General features: G+C 35.8%; 1 protein-coding gene across 2 annotated transcripts in view; it reads right to left on the bottom strand.

Moving 5' to 3' along the window:
* Positions 1 to 22,001, bottom strand: part of TANGO6 (transport and golgi organization 6 homolog) — a 294,759-nt gene that overhangs the window by 205,430 nt on the left and 67,328 nt on the right. For both annotated transcript variants that reach the window (XR_013163629.1, XM_077132839.1), the window contains exons 10-12: positions 19,589 to 19,721; positions 10,318 to 10,509; positions 1,536 to 1,670 (exon numbers count right to left, since the gene is read on the bottom strand). Coding sequence is in view for 1 of the 2 variants with exons in the window: in XM_077132839.1 (XP_076988954.1) it covers positions 1,536 to 1,670; positions 10,318 to 10,509; positions 19,589 to 19,721 (460 nt within the window). In the remaining variant the exon portion in view is untranslated. The remainder of the gene's footprint in view (positions 1 to 1,535; positions 1,671 to 10,317; positions 10,510 to 19,588; positions 19,722 to 22,001) is intronic.

Here is a 22,001-nt window from a genome sequence, read left to right as displayed (position 1 = left end):
GAGAGGATGCGGTGAAAGAGGCACACTTATCCACTGTTGGTGGGAATGTCAAAAGGTGCAACCACTGTGGAAGGCAGTTTGGCGGTTCCTCAAAAAGCTGAATATAGAATTGCCATACGACCCAGCAATACCATTGCTGGGAATCTACTCAAAGGAATTAAGGGCAAAAACTCAAACGGACATTTGCACACCAATGTTTATAGCAGCGTTATTTACAATTGCAAAGAGATGGAAACAGCCAAAATGTTCATCAACAGATGCGTGGCTAAACAAACTGTGGTATATACATACGATGGAATATTATGCGGCTTTAAGGCAGGATAAACTTATGAAGCATGTAATAACATGGATGGACCTAGAGAACATTATGCTGAGTGAGTCTAGCCAAAAACTAAAAGACAAATACTGTATGGTCCCAATGATGTGAATCGACACTCGAGAATAAACTTGGAATATGTCATTGGTAACAGAGTTCAGCAGGAGTTAGAAACAGGGTAAGATAATGGGTAATTGGAGCTGATGGAATACAGACTGTGCAATAGGACTAGATACAAAAACTCAAAAATGGACAGCACAATAATACCTAATTGTAAAGTAATCATGTTAAAACACTGAATGAAGCTGCATCCGAGCTCTAGGTTTTTGTTTTGTTTTGTTCTTACTATTATCACTTTTATTTTTTTTCTCTATATTAACATTCTATATCTTTTTCGGTTATATTGCTAGTTCTTCTAAACCGATGCAAATGTACTAAGAAACGATGATCATGCATCTATGTGATGATGTTAAGAACTACTGATTGCATATGTAGAATGGTATGATTTCTAAAAAAAAAAAAAAAAAAGGACAGCACAATACTACCTAATTGTAATGTAATTATGTTAAAACACTGAATGAAGCTGCATCTGAGCTATAGTTTTTTTTTCTTATATATTTTTGTATTTTTTATTTTTATTTTTTCTCTATATTATCATTTTATTTCTTTTTCTGTTGTCTTGCTATTTCTTTTTCTAAATCAATGCATATGTACTAAGAAATGATGATCATACATCTATGTGATGATATTAAGAATTACTGATTGTATATGTAGAATGGAATGATTTCTAAATGTTGTGTTAGTTAATTTTTTTTAATTAATAAAAAAAAAAAAAAAAAAAAAAACAGATGGAGTCCCAAGTAATTAGGAGGTTACTAAGGATTCCCCCTGACTATGATGTAGGTCTATGTTTTGGAGAGCCAGTACAATGAGGGCCAGAGAATCTAGTACTTGCCACAGATGTAAAATATAGCTAGCTTTTCAAAGCAGGCTTCTGCCTGATTGGAAAGGGCGCTGCTCATTGTGAAATCTATATAGATGATGAAGTAAAAGTGATACAATTTTCTTGTCTCCTACTTTGAAGAGAATTTTCATTAATAGCCTAACTTGCTTTTCCTGGTGCTCCTATTTATACGCAATACCCACAAGAGGTTGCACGGGAAGCTACAGATTTTTCTCTTCTCTGTCCACTCAAGTCTGGCTCACGTCTGCAACTCACCTGAACAGCTCCTCCCAGCATGACAGCCACCAGCCCCATGGACATGCTCAGAGTCTGTGATTCTACGGTGCTCTCTGCCTGATGGTCCAAGCTTGCACATGCTCTCTGCAGTGTTGCTGCTACAAAGTCCACGACCTACCACAGAAATGGGATTCAGAAGCAGTAAGGAGTAAGAAAATAATCTCAAAATTCTCCTTGGACCCCACATTTACATCCTTATCCTCTTCCTCATGAACATCATGACAGTAAGAACCACAAATGCTACAATGAAGGAGGTACGGTGTTGTTTCACATGCCTAAATTCATTTAGTTCTCATATTAAACATTATCCTCATTTTCTGATGAAGGATCTAAAGTTTAAAGAGGTTATTTGCTAAAAGTCATAGTTAACAAATGAAAAAGCCCATTTATATTTTCCCAAATGTTTTAATATACCAGTCTAACTTTTACTTCTCATGAATTTCATTAGGAAATTAAAAATGTAAAATAATTTGTTACTTTCTGACCATTTCAGAGGGTTCTAGATCTACTGCTACTATAGAGATTTCTTCCTTGGGGATTCTTTTTTTCCTATTTTGACTTCTAATTCTAGTTACAAAGAAGGAGGGAGGAGGTGTCCAATTTTATCAAGAAGCCAATGTCCTAAAAAAATCTGTACTAATGATCAAGTCATTTTTTCAATACAGAATTTTTTAAAGGATTAAGATTATTCATATACAAGATTTTACATAGCATTGGGCTAATAACTAAGCTTTAAATGGAATTCATTTTGTCAGCATCATTTTAACTGCATTTGGCTTAGTCACCTTAAGTAGAAACACCTTTGGATAATAATACAGCACACACACACATGCATACTTAGGATTAATGGCTCAAAAGGGAGAAATCATTTTGGAAATGGGAAGGCTGAAATAGGTCATAATAAGCCTCTAAATATCATGCAAGCTTGCATGTTTAACTCTCTGGAAAAACCACATGCTGTGCTAGAATTTTTATTGCAAGCTTAATGTCAGGAGAATGACTTGTTAACACTTGTCTTTTGGAGCCAGGCAGGAAATTAGAAAGGTTATTAAAAGTTCCACTTACTGAAATGAACAACGTGGGTAATGGCAATTTTCACAACCCTCTCTACCCCTGAGACTTTATTGATATTAGAAGTTAAAGGCACTGGCCTTTTCTAGAGGAACTGCTGCATCTACCATCTTAGGCCACCTACTTTGCCTCAAAAGAGTTTTCTAAAGTATTCCTGGTTTGTACTAAGCTTCTATGCCAGCACAAGTATTGTTAAATTACTGGATAGAACTATCACACCTTCTAACTTTCTCTAAGTTCCTCTTCATGATACATGTGTGTTGTTGCTATTGTTTTTAACTAGCCCTGCAAAAGCAGGGCCTCTAAAAATTTTGTACAGTTTGGATGATTACATGGTAGGTGATTTCTCAACAATACATGTTTTTAAGAAATGCAAAACAAATAGTATGGTCCCATTTTCGTTAAGATAGAAACTACGTATGTATATAAAAAAAAATAGGAGCAGTTAACTATGATGTGATAGCCACTGTTACTGTCATCCATGAAATACTGTTTCTGCCAAACATTTATCTAGCCACACAATCATCATACCCCTATCTTATGAAAGGACAACAGCTCCTTCCCAGGCTACTCATTTCCTATGATTCTAGTGAGGCTGCCACAAGGATAGGTATTTGACTGAAGCCAGTTCTAGAATTCATGTATGTTGTGGAGAGGAGGGAGAGACTTTTACTTAAAAATGTTTTTACAGGCACATAATTTAAAAAGCCAAATATTCCTGAAAGCTTATAATGAAAAATAGCAGTCCTTTACCCCATTTCTCTTCATCTGAATCTGGCTCTCCAGAGATAACCACTTCTAATTAGGTAGCTGGTAATTTAATAATAACATTAAGCATTTACTATTTAACAGGCATCATTCTAAACACATATTACAGGTATTAACTCATTTAATCCTCACAATAATCCTACATGGACATATAAACCTGCTGCCAACATTCTGACAACTGAACAGAAAAAAAGGGCTGGGGGCCTCATTGTGGAGTGTGCAGACTTCAGCTCAGCCCTTCTGTTTTTCAGTGTGCCACTCCCTCAGGTTCAAACTCTCTCAAGAATAAATTTCCAGTCTTTTGCTGGGAAAGGAAAGTGGTTGTACAAACTTGAGAAAAGAATAAAGGGGTCTACTGAATTTTATAAAGCCTTTCAACCTGTTTTAAGTTCCAAAATCAGTGTCCATAAGGTTATTGAGTGCCTCCAATTTTTGAATCCTTTCAAAGTTGTGCAGTGAGAAATGGCTTCTCTTTTTTAAAAAATAAATTCTTGGGTGGGCAACGGTGGCTCAATGGCAGAGTTCTCACCTGCCAAGCCAAAGACCTGGGTTCTATTCCCAGACCCAGCCCATGTCAATAAAAAAATTAAAAAAATAAAATAAATTCTTAACAGCTTTACTGAGGTATAGTGGCTTACTTCCATTTTCTCGAGTTGCTAAATGATTTTCCAGTTTCCAAATTTTGCTATTCTCTTTTATATACTGTCTTTCTTCTCCTGCTCTGTTGTGCTGTGAGTTGCAAAGGGAGCAGATATACACCTGTGTTAACCCAAATTCCCTGCATTTTACCTTACCATTTCTGTGTTAATTTTTTTTTTAACAATGAGCATACTACTTATGTTTTTTTTTTTAAATCTAACATCTGAAAGACACTGTAGGCCCACTTCTATTCTGCCAATTACAGTGATCCAATTATAGAAGGATACACAGGGTGGCAGTTTTCTAAAGGGCAGAGAAAAGGGGATCTTGCTCACTTTATTCCATTTACACTGACCTCCATTCCATACTACAGGCATGTTTCCTCCACCTAATAAACTATATCTCAATGGTTCCTTCCCTCCATTACTTCAGGTCTTTGCTCAAATGTCACTTTCTCAATCAGGCTATTCATGACTACCCCCATTTATCACAGTCCCTTTACCATCCCCTTTGCTTGTTTTATTTTTCTTCCTAACCTTTACCACCATCTAGCTATGTGTTCTTGCTTACTTGTTTATGTATCTCTCATGCTACATAAATGTAAGCTCTGTGAGAGTATAGGTATGGATCTCTTTTGTTCACTGCTGCGTCCTGGTAGAAAAATACGACACACACAGCAGGCTTTCAATACATATTTGTATGGAATGGGGGCATGAAAAGAAGACTTTGAGAGTTGGTGCAGAGCTCTGATAATGTTAAATTTTACATGAGCCCTGTGATCTTGGAAAACTGTGAAGGTTAAGAAATCCCCCACACTATGTGTTCTGGAAAAAAGCCTACTGCCAAGAATCACCCTTCCCCCATGACTGAGATAAGACTTACCAATGCCTCCTTGTTTGCCTACCTACGACAAGGCCAAACACAGATGCTCCCCTTCCCCATTCTTTGCCTCATAAACGATTAGCTGAATTGCTTGTCCCCACTGATCAATCAGAACAAAATGCTCGATAATCAAACATTTGTTAGGCTTCTCTCCTTTCTCAAGACCCCTGAACTTTAAAGGGCCCTCAGAAAATAAGCTGCTTCAGCATACAATATTCTTAGATCTACTATCTGAACATACGAACCTTTCACCCCACTTTCCAACACCCAGTTCTTTCTTCTTTATAAAAGTGAAACCCTTTTTGCCTAACTCTTGAGATGCTTGTGGTCCTTATGGTCAGAGCACTCTCCCTATTGCAATAGTCCTTTCTTCCTTTGCAATAATCCTTTTGAATAAAGTCTCTCCTTTCCAAGTCCAGTTATGTTTTTTATTTGACAGCTATTTATCAGTACACAAACCACTGCATGCCTCATTCCTCTCTGTACCATCTCACATACTAATATGCCATCTTCTAACACATTTCATTTAAGTTTTAATCTTTTATCCATATATACTTCAATATGCATTTCTAACAGATAACGAGGTTTTTTTTACATAACTACCATACCATGATTCTACTCAAGAAAAATTCCTTAATATATTCTAATATCAATAAGAATTCCTTAATATTTTAATTTTCCCTGACTGTTACAAAAAGGTATTTATAAATTAGTTGGTTTGTTTGGATCAGGATCTACACATTGCATTGTGTAGAGACATTGGTTGATGTCTCTTTAAGTTTCTTTTAAGCTACAACAGCCCCACTGCTTTTTAAAGTCATTTATTTGACAAGGAAACTGGGTCATTTGTTGTGTAGAATTTCCCACATTCTGGATTTGGCTGATTGCTTCTTCATGGTATTGTTTAACTTCCTCCTCTATCCCCTGAATTTCCTTGATCCGATTCAGGTTCAAGTTTTATTTTTTATAAAAATCCTTCCTAATTGGTTCTGTTGCATACTTCCTAATGCCTCACACTAGGAAGTTCATGATGTCTGCTTGTCAACTTATGAGGATGTTAACAGTCCTTGCTGACTTAATTGGGGGAACATAAACTGATATTTGTATTAACACTGAAACTCACCAAAAATAAGATGATTAGAGAGATGGAAGCATGGATAGATATGTGATAAAGCAAGTATAATAAAATGTTAATGGTTGAATCTAGGTGGTAGGTATACAGGTGCTCATTACAAAATTTTTCAAGTTTACTATATGTTTGAAAATTTTTATAATGAATGTTGGTGGTAGAAAAGTTCAGTCAGTTGGTTTGGGTTTTCAGCCTACTATATCCGGTATAAAGTACCTCAACAGTAGTTTAACTAATGGTTTTAGCAGACACTGATGATTGTTGCCTAGATCTATTATTTATTAGGGGCTACAAAATGTAATTTTCTAGTTATCTTAATGCATCTTTTTAGCTGTGATTTTTATATAAAGAAAAATTTTCCACCGTCAACTATTTGGTTACCCTGCGAAACAGTCCCTACAGGAAAAGCAAGATAAGTACTTGATTCTTTCCCTTTATTTATCAACTTACAAAATAATGAGGTGATGCCCAAACATCCTCCACAGATGACCTATGAGGATTTGGGTTTGTTTTTTTTTAACTTGGATTTTTATACGTTTTATGTGTATCAATTCATTCAGACATTATTCTTTCTAATACTCAAATTGTCCTATCTTTGGCCAGGTTGGCTTAAGGTAGTAACAAGACCCCAGTAATCTCAGCTTCCTTGCATTTAGGCAGAATAAGATGCCCCCAGAATTCACAAAGTACAATTCCTGCCCAGACCTCAAATCAACCATTACTGCAAACAGGCTTTTGTCCTTTATTTAGAAACCATAATCTGGGCTGTAGGGATGCTCATTGCTAATGAGTTATCACTGCTTCTAGGTAACAACAGAACAGAGCTAGGAAATTAAGAAAAAAAGAAAAAGAAAAAATCATGAGTTCATACTAATACTTCCAAATGAAATTCAATATTAAGTTTTTATTTTATGTTTACAACTTTTTTGTGTTGAAAATCTTGATTTCTAGTGTTATTAACAAAATAACTTAATTGCTTTATCCATATGTGTGTGTCTCAAACTAACATGTCAATATCATCACTAGCGATAAGACTAATAAAATGCAATTTAATATTTCTTTGTGGCTCTTTTAGTCCTGATACATTTTAACCTCTATGAAGGTTAATTCCATGGGGCAAATCACTTTTTTACCAGCCTAACATCATTGTTCCTTAATTAGAAGTAAAGGAGATAAGTGCAAAAGCTCAAGTCATATCAGTATTTAGACCATTTCCCCTTCCAACTGGCATCCTGAGACAAAGATGTAAGGTCTCACTGAAAAAGTCTCGAGAGAACTGATTTAAACACAGTAGTAGAAACAAAATACCCTACTGAGTAACATGGGGTCCATGAACTAAGGGAATCAGAGGCCAGGAAAGAAATCATGAACATAATTCTCATTAAGCAGGCAAGATAAGTCAGAGCTGACAGGCAACTGCAAATTTTCTCAGCAGGGAGCTATAGTGAAATGCTGCTTAGCAACACCCGAAGGCAGATGACAATGAGGAAGATACAAAGAGCCGGGGAATCAGATTTAAGCATGAAAACCATATCATCTTTCAACGGACTATTCACCAACCAAGTAGCAACTAATCCCGGTAAAGTGGTAAAATATGCCAACTCCACTGTCTATGCTTTATTACTTTTATTTCCTTTTTTTTTTTTTTTAAATGAGCTGGTAAAAATAATGTCTGAACCAATAAAATTCAAGCACTCATTTGCTAGTTACATTACACTGAAGGCATTTTTTAAAAACATCTTAAAACTTCACAGGCGGAGACTCAGAGAGGGCAGAGAATGCTGCAGCACCACGAAGCAGAGAGTCCACCAGTCAGTGACCTTTGGAGATGAAGAAGGAAAACACCTCCAGGGGAGCTTCATGAAATAGGAAGTCAAGAGAGAAAGCTAGCAGATGACGCTGTAATCGCCATGTGCCCTTCCAGCTGAGAGAGAAGCCCTGACTGTGTTCACCATGTGCCATCTCAATCGAGAGAAACCCTGCACTTCATCGGCCTTCTTGAACCAAGGTCTTAATTGGTTTATTGGAGTCCTATAAAAGAGGAAATATTTTGGAGAATTAGAGACTCAGAGAGGGCAGAGAATGCTGCAGCACCACGAAGCAGAGAGTCCACCAGCCAGTGACCTTTGGAAATGAAGAAGGAAAATGCCTCCAGGGGAGCTTCATGAAATAGGAGGCCAAGAGAGAAAGCTAGCAGATGATGCTGTAATTGCCATGTGCCCTTCCAGCTGAGAGAGAAGCCCTGACTGTGTTTGCCATGTGCCATCTCACTTGAGAGAGAAACCCTGAACTTCATCGGCCTTCTTGAACCAAGGTATCTTTCCCTGGATGCCTCTGATTGGACATTTCTATAGACTTGTTGTAATTCGGACATTTTCTTGGCCTTAGAACTGTAAACTAGCAACTCATTAAATTCTCCCTTTTAAAAGCCAAAAAAAAAAACTTCACAGGCTGTTGTGGAGATAAGCTGTGAGTCAGAAGACCTATAAAATACAAGATGATAGTTATCATTAGCTAATTTTTTTTCAAATTTGAGTTTCTAATCAATGCAACTTCTGATACACAGTAATATCATCTATTGGGCTTTAAAAAATGCAGATGCTCAGGCTCTGATGCAAACAGTCAGAATTAGAATCTCAAAAAGAGAGCTGGGCATCAAAATTTTGAGAAAGCTCCCAGGCAATTCTTTTGCACCAAAAGTTGAAAACCACAGTGATACAACATTTACATATTTAAAACAGTTCTTAAATTTTTATGTGCATGAGCATCACTCAGGAGCTTATTAAACATGCTGGTTCCCAGGACCTATGGAAAGTCAATCTGGTGTGAGCTCAGCAACTTGCATGTTTAACCAACATTGCAGGTAACATTGCTGAAGGTGTCATCAAAGCACACTCTGACTTATCCACTGTTGGTGGGAATGTCAAATGGTGCAACCACTGTGGAAGGCAGTTTGGCGGTTCCTCAAAAAACTGAATATAGAATTGCCATACGACCCAGCAATATCTTTGCTGGGAATCTACTCAAAGGACTTAAGGGCAAAGACACAAACGGACATTTGCACACCAATGTTTATAGCAGCATTATTTACAATTGCAAAGAGATGGAAACAGCCAAAATGTCCATCAACAGACGAGTGGCTAAACAAACTGTGGTATATACATACGATGGAATATTATGCAGCTTTAAGACAGGATAAACTTATGAAGCATGTAATAACATGGATGGACCTAGAGAACATTATGCTGAGTGAGTCTAGCCAAAAACTAAAAGACAAATACTGTATGGTCCCACTGATGTGAACCGACATTCGAGAATAAACTTGGAATATGTCATTGGTAACAGAGACCATCAGGAGTTAGAAACGGGGTAAGATAATGGGTAATTGGAGCTGAAGGGATACAGACTGTGCAACAGGACTAGATACAAAAACTCAAAAATGGACAGCACAATACTACCTAATTGTAATGTAATTATGTTAAAACACTGAATGAAGCTGCATCTGAGCTATAGTTTTTTTGTTTGTTTGTTTGTTTGGGTTTTTTGTTATTTTTTTCTTTTTCCTTTTTTTTCTTTTTTATATATTTTTTCTATTTTTTATTTTTATTATTATTATTTTTTTCTCTATATTATCATTCTATATCTTTTTCTGATGTTTTGCTAGTTCCTTTCCTAAATCGATGCAAATGTACTAAGAAATGATGATCATACATCTATGTGATGATATTAAGAATTACTGATTGCATATGTAGAATGGAATGATTTCTAAATGTTGTGTTAGTTAATTTTTTTAATTAATAAAAAAAAAACTCAAAAATGGACAGCACAATACTACCTAATTGTAATGCAATTATGTTAAAACACTGAATGAAGCTGCATCTGAGCTATAGTTTTTTGTTTGTTTGTTTGTTTGTTTGGGGTTTTTTTTCTTTTTTATATATTTTTTCTATTTTTTATTTTTATTATTATTTTCATTTTTTTCTCTATATTATCATTCTATATCTTTTTCTGTTGTTTTGCTAGTTCTTTTCCTAAATCAATGCAAATGTACTAAGAAATGATGATCATACATCTATGTGATGATATTAAGAATTACTGATTGCATATGTAGAATGGAATGATTTCTAAATGTTGTGTTAGTTTTTTTTTTTTTAATTAATTAAAAAAAAAAAAAAAGCACACTCTGAGCAACATTTTTTGGTCATTTTGGGAAAGAATATAAAGAAACCAAAATTCCACCAGGCTGAGTTCCAGAATGTGGCAGCCACTGACCTGAGTAATGTTTGTGAATATCTGCTCAGACATTTTCTCGCAGAGAACAGCCATCAGTTGCAGGATGAGGAGCTTTTCCTCCTGGCCTTCCACAAGAAGAGTTTGGTGCTGCTCCAATTCCATATGGCTTTTGCTGGAGAAGGGCTGAGTTTTTAACTCTTCTTCATTTTCTACAGCCACATGAGTCAACTCCTTTAAGTATACGAGGAAAGAAAAAGTCAGTAGAGCTAAGGGCTTCAAAAACATGACTTGAAAACTATGTTTGAGGTGTATATTTAAAGAACTAGTTTGTGTTCACTGCAGCATTATTTATAATAGCTGTAAATTGGAAACAAACTACATGTCCAACAATAAGAGATAAACAGTTGTATATTTATTATATCATTAAATTATTAAATTAAATGAACCAGCTCTATATGGCTATGAATATAGATAGCTCTCAAAAACACTGTTAAGTGAAAAATGTAAAGTGCAGAATATGTACATTATGATTTCACGCATTTAAAAATTTAAAACTTCATAATAAAAAGCACATATTGAGCAGGCAATGGTGGCTCAGTGGCAGAGTTCTTGTCCACCATGCTGGAGACCCGGGTTCGATTCCCAGAGCCTGCCCATGCAAGGAAAAAAAAAAAACCACATACAAAGAACCAATTTGGCAGACTTCTAACTTTATCAGTATTTTTCTGATCCTTACCACTAGCCTTCTTTAAACTAAGACCTCAGGCCATATAACATTCCCAAACCCAAACTATTAGATGGTTTTACCACCTCAGCCCTTTTCCCCAAAGATATCAGGGAGAATAAAATTTCTGCTAAGAGTTAATTCATTTACAGTGGAGTTTGCAGGCTTCTTGCCTACCACTTTTTTACATTGTGAATTTGTTTGGGAGGGAAAAATTGTAAGTCCCTTACCAGTTGATGCCTTATAAAAGTAACTGAAAATTTAGAGCTGTGGTTCTCAACTGTACCTGGACAATTCTGCTCTCTAGGGAATGTTTGGCAATATCTAGGAACATTGCTGATTGTCATAATCGAGGAGTGATACAGGCTTCTCAAGCGTAGAGATCAGAGATGCTGCTATATATCCTACAGTGCATAGGACAGACCCCAGAACAAAAAAATTATCCAGCCCAAAATGTCACTAGTGTCAAGCCTGAGAAACCCTGCTTCAGAGCAAAATCTTTTGAATTTTTGCTAATTTTCAAACATTTTTTTAAAAAGATTATACAATTAAAAGCACATCTTCCTGGAATTTATTTAGAATGAGTGACCAGGTATGTGAATATGGGACATCAGAAAGCATCAAAAAAGTGTCCAGGGGGCGGAGTCAAGATGGCAGCTTAGCAATGTGCGCATTTTATTTCGTCCTCCAGGACAACTACTAAATAAAATTATCCTCTGTTAAACAAAACCTAAGCTAGAGGTCCAGAAAAAGCTGAACTGAAGGTCAACGAACAGATAGATAACAAACTCATCTAGCAAGAAAACCCTAGGTAAGAGAAGTGAAAGCAATCTCCAGAATAAACTAATTAAGGTAATTAAATGCCTAGACACCAGCAAAAAATTACAACTCACACCAGGAAAATTGAAGATATGGCCCAGTAAAGGAACAAACCAATAGTTCAAATGAGATACAGGAGTTGAAACAACTAATTGAGAATGTACAAACAGACATGGAAAACCTCATCAAAAAACAAATCAATGAATTGAGGGAGGATATGAAGAAGGCAAGGAATGAACAAAAAGAAATGCAAAGTCTGAAAAAACAAATCACAGAACTTATGCAGATGAAAGGCACAGCAGAAGAAATGAAAAAAAACAATGGAAACCTACAATGGTAGATTTCAAGAGACAGAGGTTAGGATTAGTGAACTGGAGGGCGGAACATCTGAAATCCGGCAAGATACAGAAACTATAGGGAAAAAAATGGAAAAATATGAGCAGGGACTCAGGGTACTGAATGATAATATGAAGCGCACAAATATACGTGTTGTGGGGGTTCTGGAAGGAGAAGAGAAGGGAAAAGGAAGAGAAAAAATAATGGAAGAAATTATCACTGAAAATTTCCTACTCTTATGAAGGACCTAAAATTACAGATCTAAGAAGTGCAACGTACCCCAAAGAGAACAGATCCAAATAGACATTCTCCAAGACACTTACTAGACAGAATGTCAGAGGTCAAAGAGAAAGAGAGAATCTTGAAAGCAGCAAGAGAAAAGCAATCCATCACATACAAGGGAAACCTAATAAGACTATGTGTAGATTTCTAGGCAGAAACCATGGAGGCGAGAAGACAGTGGGATGATATATTTAAACCACTAAAAGAGAAAAACTGCCAACCAAGAATTCTATACCCAGCAAAATTGTCCTTCAAAAATGAGGGAGAAATTAAAAACATTTTCAGACAAAAAAATCACTGAGAGAATTTCTGACCAAGAGACCAGCTTTGCAAGAAATACTAAAGGGAGCACTAGAGACAGATACGAAAACACAAAAGAAAGAGGTGTGGAGAAGAGTGTAGAAAGAAGGAAAAATAGATATGATATATAAAATCCAAAAGGCAAAATGGTAGAGGAAAGTACTACCGAAACAGTACTAACACTAAATGTTAATGGATTGAACTCCCCAATCAAAAGATATAATCTGGCAGAAGAGATTAAAAAACAGGATCCTTCTATATGCTGTCTACAGGAAACACATCTTACACCCAAAGATAAACATAGGTTGAAAGTGAAAGGTTGGGAAAAGATATTTCATGCAAATAACAACCAGAAAAGAGCAGGAGTAGCTATACTAATATCCAACAAATTAGACTTCAAATGTAAAACAGTTAAAAGAGACAAAGAAGGATACTATCTACTAATAAAAGGAACAATTAAACATGAAGACATAACAATCATAAATATTTATGCACCTAACCAGAATGCCCCAAAATATGTGAGGCAAACACTGCAAACACTGAAAATGGAAATAGACACATATACCATAATAGTTGGAGATTTCAATTCCCCACTCTCATCAATGGACAGAACATCTAGACAGAGGATCAATAAAGAAACAGAGAATTTGAATATTACAGTAAATGAGCTAGACTTAACAGACATTTATAGGACATTACACCCCACAACAGCAGGATACACATTTTTCTCAAGTGCTCATGGATCGTTCTCAAAGATAGACCATATGCTGGGTCATAAAGCAAGTTTCAACAAATTTAAAAAGATAGAAATCATACAAAACACTTTCTCGGATCATAAGGGAATGAAGTTGGAAATCAATAATAGGCAGAGTGCCAGAAAATTCGCAAATATGTGGAGGCTCAACAACACACTCTTAAACAACCAGTGGGTCAAGGAAGAAATTACAAGAGAAATCAGTAAATATCTCGAGGCAAATGAAAATGAAAATACAACATATCAAAACTTATGGGATGCAGCAAAGGCAGTGCTAAGAGGGAAATTTATTGCCCTAAATGTCTATATCAAAAAAGAAGAAAGAGCAAAAATACAGGAATTAACTGTCCACTTGGAAGAACTGGAAAAGAACAGTAAACTAACCCCAAAGCAAGCAAAAGGAAAGAAATAACAAAGATTAGAGCAGAAATAAATGAAAATGAGAATATTTGAGAAAATCAATAAAACCAGAAATTGGTTCTATGAGAAGATCAATAAGATTGATGGGCCCTTAGTAAGATTGACAAAAAGAAGAAGAGAGAGGACACAAATAAATAAGATCAGAAATGGAAGAGGAGACATAAACACTGACCCCACAGAAATAAAGGAGGTAATAACAGGATACTATGAACAACTTTATGCCAATAAATACAACAATGTAGATGAAATGGACAACTTCCAAGAAAGGCATGAACAACCAACTTTGACTCAAGAACACATAGATGACCTCAACAAACCAATCACAAGTAAAGAAATTGAATCAGTCATTTAAAAGCTTCCCAAAAAGAAAAGTCCAGGACTAGACAGCTTCACATGTGAATTCTACCAAACATTCCAGAAAGAATTAGTACCAACTCTGCTCAAACTCTTCAAAAAAACTGAAGTGGAGGGAAAGGTACCTAATTCATTCTATGAAGTCAACATCACCCTCATACCAAAACCAGGCAAAGATATTACAAAATAGAAAACTACAGGCCAATATCTCTAATGACTATAGATGCAAAAATCCTCAACAAAATTCTAGCAAATCGAATCCAGCAACACATTAAAAGAATTATACATCATGACCAAGTAGGATTCATCCCAGGTATGCAAGGATGGTTCAACATAAGAAAATCAATTAATGTAATACACCATATCAACAAATCAAAGCAGAAAAATCACATGATCATCTCAATTGATGCAGAGAAGGCATTTGCCAAAATTCAACATCCTTTCCTGTTGAAAACACTTCAAAGGATAGGCATACAAGGGAACTTCCTTTAAATGATAAAGAGAATATATGAAAAACCCACAGCAAATATCGTCCTCAATGGGGAAAAACTGAAAACTTTCCCCCTAAGATCAGGAACAAGACAAGGATGTCCACTATCACCACTGTTATTCAACATTGTGTTGGAGGTTCTAGCCAGAGCAATTAGACAAGAAAAAGAAATACAAGGCATCAAAATTGGAAAGGAAGAAGTAAAACTATCACTGTTTGCAGATGATATGATACTATATGTCGAAAACCCTGAAGAATCCACAGCAAAACTACTAGAGCTAATAAACGAGTACAGCAAAGTGGCAGGTTACAAGATCAACATTCAAAAATCTTTAGTGTTTCTATACACTAGTAATGAACAATCTGAGGGGGAAATCAAGAAACGAATTCCATTTACAATTTCAACTAAAAGAATAAAGTACTTAGGAATAAATTTAACTAAAGAGAAAAAAGACCTATACAAAGAAAACTACAAGAAACTGATAAAAGAAATCACATAAGACCTAAATAGATGGAAGGGCATACTGTGTTCATGGCTTGGAAGACTAAATATAGTTAAGATGTCAATTCTACCTAAATTGATTTACAGATTCAATGCAATACCAATCAAAATCCCAACAACTTACTTTTCAGAAATAGAAAAACCAATAAGCAAATTTATCTGGAAGGACAAGGTGCCCCGAATTGCTAAAAGTATCTTGAGGAAACAAAACGAAGCTGGAAGTCTCACGCAGCCTGACTTTAAGGCATATTATGAAGCCACAGTGGTCAAAACAGCATGGTACTGGGATAAAGATAGATATATTGACCAATGGAATCGAATAGAGTGCTCAGATATAGACCCTCTCATCTATGGACATTTCATCTTTGATAAGGCAGTCAAGCCAACTCACCTGGGACAGAACAGTCTCTTCAATAAATGGTGCCTGGAGAACTGGATATCCATATGCAAAAGAATGAAAGAGGACCCGTATCTCACACCCTAAACAAAAGTTAACTCAAAATGGATTAAAGATCTAAACATTAGGTCTAAGACCATAAAACAGTTAGAGGAAAATGTAGGGAAATATCTTATAAATATTATAATTGGACGCGGTTTTATAGAACTTACACCTAAAGCAAAAACACTTAAGAAAGGAATAAATAAATGGGAGCTCCTCAAAATTAAACACTTTTGTGCATCAAAGAACTTCATCAAGAAAGTAAAAAGACAGCCTACAGAATGGGAGACAATATTTGGAAACGACATATCAGATAAAGGTCTAGTATCCAGAATTTATAAAGGGATTGTTCAACTCAACAACAAAAAGACAGCCAATCCAATTACAAAATGGGAAAAAGACTTGAACAGACACTTCTCAGAAGAGGAAATACAAATGGCCAAAAGGCAAATGAAGAGATGTTCAACGTCCCTGACCATTAGAGAAATGCAAATCAAAACCACAATGAGATATCATCTCACACCCACCAGAATGGCCATTATCAACAAAACAGAAAATGACAAGTGCTGGAGAGGATGTGGAGAAAGAGGCACACTTATTCACTGTTGGTGGGAATGTCAAATGGTGCAACCACTGTGGTAGGCAGTTTGGCGGTTCCTCAAAAACCTGAATATAGAATTGCCATATGACCCAGCAATACCACTCCTAGGTATCTATTCAAAGGACTTAAGAGGAAAGAGACAAACGGACACTTGCACACCAATGTTTATAGCAGCATTATTTACAATTGCAAAGAGATGGAAACAGCCAAAATGTCCATCAACAGACGAGTGGCTAAACAAACTGTGGTATATACATGCGGTGGAATATTATGCAGCTTCAAGACAGAATAAACTTATGAAGTATGTAACAACATGGATGGACCTTGAGAACATTATGCTGAGTGAGACTAGCCAAAAACTAAAGGACAAATACTTATGGTCTCACTGATATGAACTGACATTCATGAATAAACTTGGAATGTGTCATTGGTAACAGAGACCATCAGGAGATAGAAATAGGGTAAAATATTGGGTAATTGGATCTGAAGGGATACAGACCGTTCAACAGGACTGGTACAAAAACTCAGAAATGGACAGCACAATACTACCTAACTGTAATATAATTATGTTAAAACACTGAATAAAGCTGCATGTGAGAATGATAGAGGGAGGAGGGCTGAGGACATAAATGAAATCAGAAAGAAAGATAGATGTTAAAGATTGAGATGGTATAATCTAGGAATGCCTACAGTGTATAATAATAGTGAAATGTACAAGGTACAATTTTCAAAATGTTTTTGCATGAGGAAGAACAAAGGAATGTCATTATTGCAGGGTACTGAAAATAGATGGTAATTAATATTTTGAAACGTCACCTTCTGTGTGAGACTAAAGCAAAAAATGTTTGTTACAAAATTTATATTTTGACTAGTACATTTCCTAATATACTTACGTAGATAGTTTGACTGAACGCCATAAGTACTTGGAATCTCAGGTAGGACATGAGATTTTGCTGGTTTGTCCAGAGTGATGCCCCGATGAATCCCAGAGTGATTCGTTCAGTGATTGGAAAAGTATCTGCAAAGCCCCCTTCAGGGAGTGGTGAGAACGGGGAGATATTCTCACAAGCAGTGTGGACAACCAAAGCTATAGGCTGAGCCCCGACTCTTGGGGTTTGTTCATATGAAACGTAACCCCGCAAAGGATAGGTCAAGTTTACTTAAAATTTAAGCCTAAGAGTCACCCCCAAGAGAGCCTTGTTTGTTGCTCAGATGTGGTCCCTCTCTCCAGCCAACACAACGAGCAGTCTCACCACCCTACCCCTCTCTACGTGGGACATGATTCCCAGGGGTGTGGACCTTCCTGGCAACAGGGGACAGAGATCTTGAAATGAACGGAGACTCAGCATCAAGCGATTGAGAAAAACCCTAGAATGAGCTGAGACTTAGCATCAAGGGATTGAGAAAACCTTCTCGACCAAAAGGGGGAAGAGGGAAATGAGACAAAGTGTCAATGGCTGAGAGATTCCAGAGTTGAGAGGTTATCCTGGAGGTTACTCTTAGGCATCAAGTAGATATCATCTTGTTGTTCAAGATGTAATGGAGAGGCTGGAGGGAACTGCCTGAAAATGTAGAACTGTGTTCCAGTAGCCATGTTTCTTGATGATGATTGAATAATGATACAGCTGTCACAATGTGACTGTGTGATTGTGAAAACCTTGTGTCTGATGCTCCTTTTATCTACCTTGTCAACAAAGGAGAACATATGGAATAAAAATAAATAATAGGGGGAACAAATGCTAAAATAAATTTAGTTTAAATGCTAGTGATCAATGACAGCGAGGGGTGAGGGGTATGGTATGTGTAAGTTTTTTTTCTCTGTTATTGTTTTATTTCTTTTTCTGTTATCTTTTTATTTCTTTTTCTAAAGCGGTGCAAATGTTCTAAGAAATGATGAATATGCAACTAAGTGATGATATTGTGAATTACTGATTATGTATGCTGTGTTTTTTAAAATTTTTTACTAATTAAAAAAATTACAAGAAACACAAACATTCCCAACACATACACTCAGCAATTCACAATATCATCACATAGTTGCATATTCATCATCACGATCATTTCCCAGAACATTAGCATCAATTCAGAAAAAGAAATAAAAAGACAACAGAAAAATATAACAAAGAAAAAAAATTTTACATGCCAACCCCATACTGACCCCTTTCATTGATCACTAGCATTTCAAACTAAATCTATTTTAACATTTGTTCCCCCTATTATTTATTTTCATTCCATATGTTCCTCTCATCTGTTGACAAGGTAGATAAAAGGAGCAGCAGACACAAGGTTTTCACAATCACACAGTCACTTTGTGAAAGCTATATCATTATACAATCATCATCAAGAAACATGGCTACTGGAACACAGCTCTACATTTTCAGGCAGTTCCCTCCAGCCTCTCCATTACATCTTGGATAACAAGGTGATATCTACTTAATACATAAGAATAACCTCCAGGATAACCTCTCGACTCTGGAATCTCTCCGTCACTGACACTTTGTCTCATTTCACTCTTCCCCCCATGTATGTTGTTTTATTTTGTTTCTTTATTTTTTAATTAATAAATAAATTTTTAAAAAATGTGTCCAGGTATTAGACTTGTTTTCCTCCATGAATTCTCTTACAACCACCTCAATCTTAAACTGCACATATTCTTTTAGAATAGATATTTTATTTAGGGGATAGCAGAGAAGGCAGAGCTGGGGGAAAGGGAATCAGATACCACAGTTTATGATACCAGATAATGCAAGTAAGGAGTAACATTATGGGGTACAAGTTACTATTGGAGATCAGGGCAAAAGGAAGAACAAGCACTGGCACTAAGAAACAAACCAGGAGAAGGTTCAAGTGGCTACAAAGTGCAATGTGAGAGGCAGAATTGCTAAATCTCTTCTCAAGATACCTGACTGAACATTGTCAGAAAGGATAAGCGATTAGTCTGTAGCTGTAAAACCCTCTATTAACTTCAAAAGACTTCTTAATGTGAAGGCAGAACAAAGACTAACCCATTCAGAGACCATGAGTTCTGTTTTGTTCATCTCTAAAATTTCAGAGCAGATTACCCTGGAAAGGAGTAAAGCATATGTGTACTGCTGAAGATGAATTTCCTCCTTTTACAACCCTCCTCAAAGGCTACAAAAAAACTAAATTACCACTATGTCTTCTGACAATTTTTCTTTAATTAGGACCTAAATTTTTGGACCTAAAATCATGAATGCCTTGGAAATCCAAATCATCTCCTGGAATCACTCAAGAATGAAACTGTCCACAAACTATAGGTAGTTTTTACCTTCAAGCAGAAGATAAAGAAGTCTCCTGTCAAACCACATTCCTGACAGTGGGACAGCAAATCCCCCAGATGCTCTACTTGGCACTGCTCTGAGGACACCTTCTGGTATAGGGCTTCGTCTTCATCTTCATTACTGCAATGCAAGGTAATATTTATTTTGACAGTGTCATCCAGAAATATATATTTTTAAAACCCCATAATAATCCTCTAAAGTAACATGTTATTTCCATATAGTAAATCAGTAGAAAGATCTCAAAAAGATCTTAAAATTATTTTCCTGTTTCTTCATGCTGAAAAAAGTACTTCTTCCAAGAATCTAAGCTATCATGCCCTCCATGGCCATTAGCTCAGATGGGAAAAGGATTCATGAAGGCAGTGGCTTTTAAGGCAGATCTTAAAGAATTACTATTATTTCAATACACTGCAAAAGCAGGGAGGAATTAAAGCATAAGTTGTAGGCAGGTAATCTGATTTCTGAGGAAAAAATAGAGATAGAGAAGACTGCAAAGCAAGACCAGACCACACAGGGCCTTGAACAACACTCAAAGGAAGGTGGGCTATTTTCTGATGACTTGCCAAAGGATTATGGGCAGTAGAAAAAGATATGATCATTATAGGAGGAAACGCAGTCAATCTCAACTAATATGAACCAATTAGTTGAAATTTTAAAAAGTACATAAAGATTCAGAACACTGAGTAGGTCAAATAGAATTACCAAAATTTGGCTAAGTTATTGAAAAGTTATGATTTCTGCAAAAAGTTTCAAGAAACTTTTCATGAAGTGTTAAAGGCCTTCATTTTTAATCCATCTGATAAGTGAAGAAACCAGGATACAATATTGTATAATATTATAATATTGTATCACCTAAACAAATACAAATACACAGAAGACATAGTAGAAAACAAATACTTAAATAGCATAGATGGTGAATAGGATAGTGGGTGATTTTTGTTTTCTTTTTTAGGTTGTTTTATATTTACTACTTTGTGATCAAAGAAATAATTTTTTTTCTGAATAAATCGAGAAAAAATTGACATATTGTTTTATCTCATCAAAAAGTAAAATTATTACAGTTACTTTGGCAGATCATCTCATTGGGCATTAGGTCCCAATTAGTCAGTTGAGTAACAAGATGATCTTTATATTCCTCTGGGAAAATGAATAACCTATAAACTAAGCTTAGGATTACTTTCTGTATTATCCCAAAATTCTCAAGTCCTTCAGATCAGTCACGTTTTCTCCACCACAAATTGCTATTCTATTGTAAGAAGGAAAGTTGAAATGAATAAACATTCTAAGCTTCTGTAATTACATCAAAATGAAGTACTATATTCAAATACACTTGGACATGACAAGAATTATTTTAAGAAGTTCTATTTTGTTAATTTTAAAATTTTCAATGATAGTCAACTTCAAATAGGAATATTTAATTTCAGAAAAGTAAAACTCTGACTCCAAAGATCACAAAATCTAAGCTGCTCTTTGAGAATTTATTGAGACGAACTTTCTTATTGATAATTGCTGCTGAGCAGAAAGATAGAATCAAAGGTAAGTGGTGATACAGGCCAAGGTACCTGACCTACGGCTGACGGACTAGCAGGGTTATTGGGATCTTTAGAACAAATGGTAAAATTATACACACACACACACACACACACACACACAAAAACATATATTTCCCTTCTATAGTAGTTAGTTGCCAATCCTTGGGGTGCATGGACTGCTTTGAGTATCTAATGAAAACTATGGAGTCTACTTTCAGAAAAAATCCATGTTTATACATCAAGACAAAGTTACATGTTTAATTTCACAGAGCTATAGACCCCCAGAAGCCATGCAGAGACCCTACATTAAGGACCATAGTTTCTGGCACTGGATGGAGATTCATTCAACCATTGTCTATATAGTTGATTTTGTTTCTGACATCTATCCACTAAAAAGTTAACTAAGACTTGTTAAGATGGCAATAATTTGTAACTAATGATGTCAAATAATTTGAAATTGTCATATAATTGGTCCCAAGTTAAAGACTTTTCCAAAGAGATTCTAAGTAAACACATCAAAAAATTTTAAACTTTTTCAGTCCAGGATGTATTATACCACAAAAATTTCCAGTGCTCAAAAAATCTCTGTAAATTAGTAGCTTGAGTTTACACCTGGAATTTCTGTTTGCAATTTATGTATTCTGCTATCTCCCTTACATTCTTCACATTAAAAATGTCTTAAAACTTTACCAAGTTAACCATGAATATGATGGGATAGGCAGATATGGAAGCTGCCACCAGCTAAATACTATATGACCTCAATTAACTGGAATTTAGATTCATATACAAATGAATTTATATGTATACAAATATGATATATATTTATGTGTAGATAAGTATGATCTCTCTATATATGATAGTTTTATAT

The sequence above is a fragment of the Tamandua tetradactyla genome, chromosome 16, assembly GCF_023851605.1.
Source record: "Tamandua tetradactyla isolate mTamTet1 chromosome 16, mTamTet1.pri, whole genome shotgun sequence".
NCBI lineage: Eukaryota > Metazoa > Chordata > Mammalia > Pilosa > Myrmecophagidae > Tamandua > Tamandua tetradactyla.
Note: the sequence above shows the minus strand (reverse complement) of the source record. Positions and strands in the feature narration are given on the sequence as shown.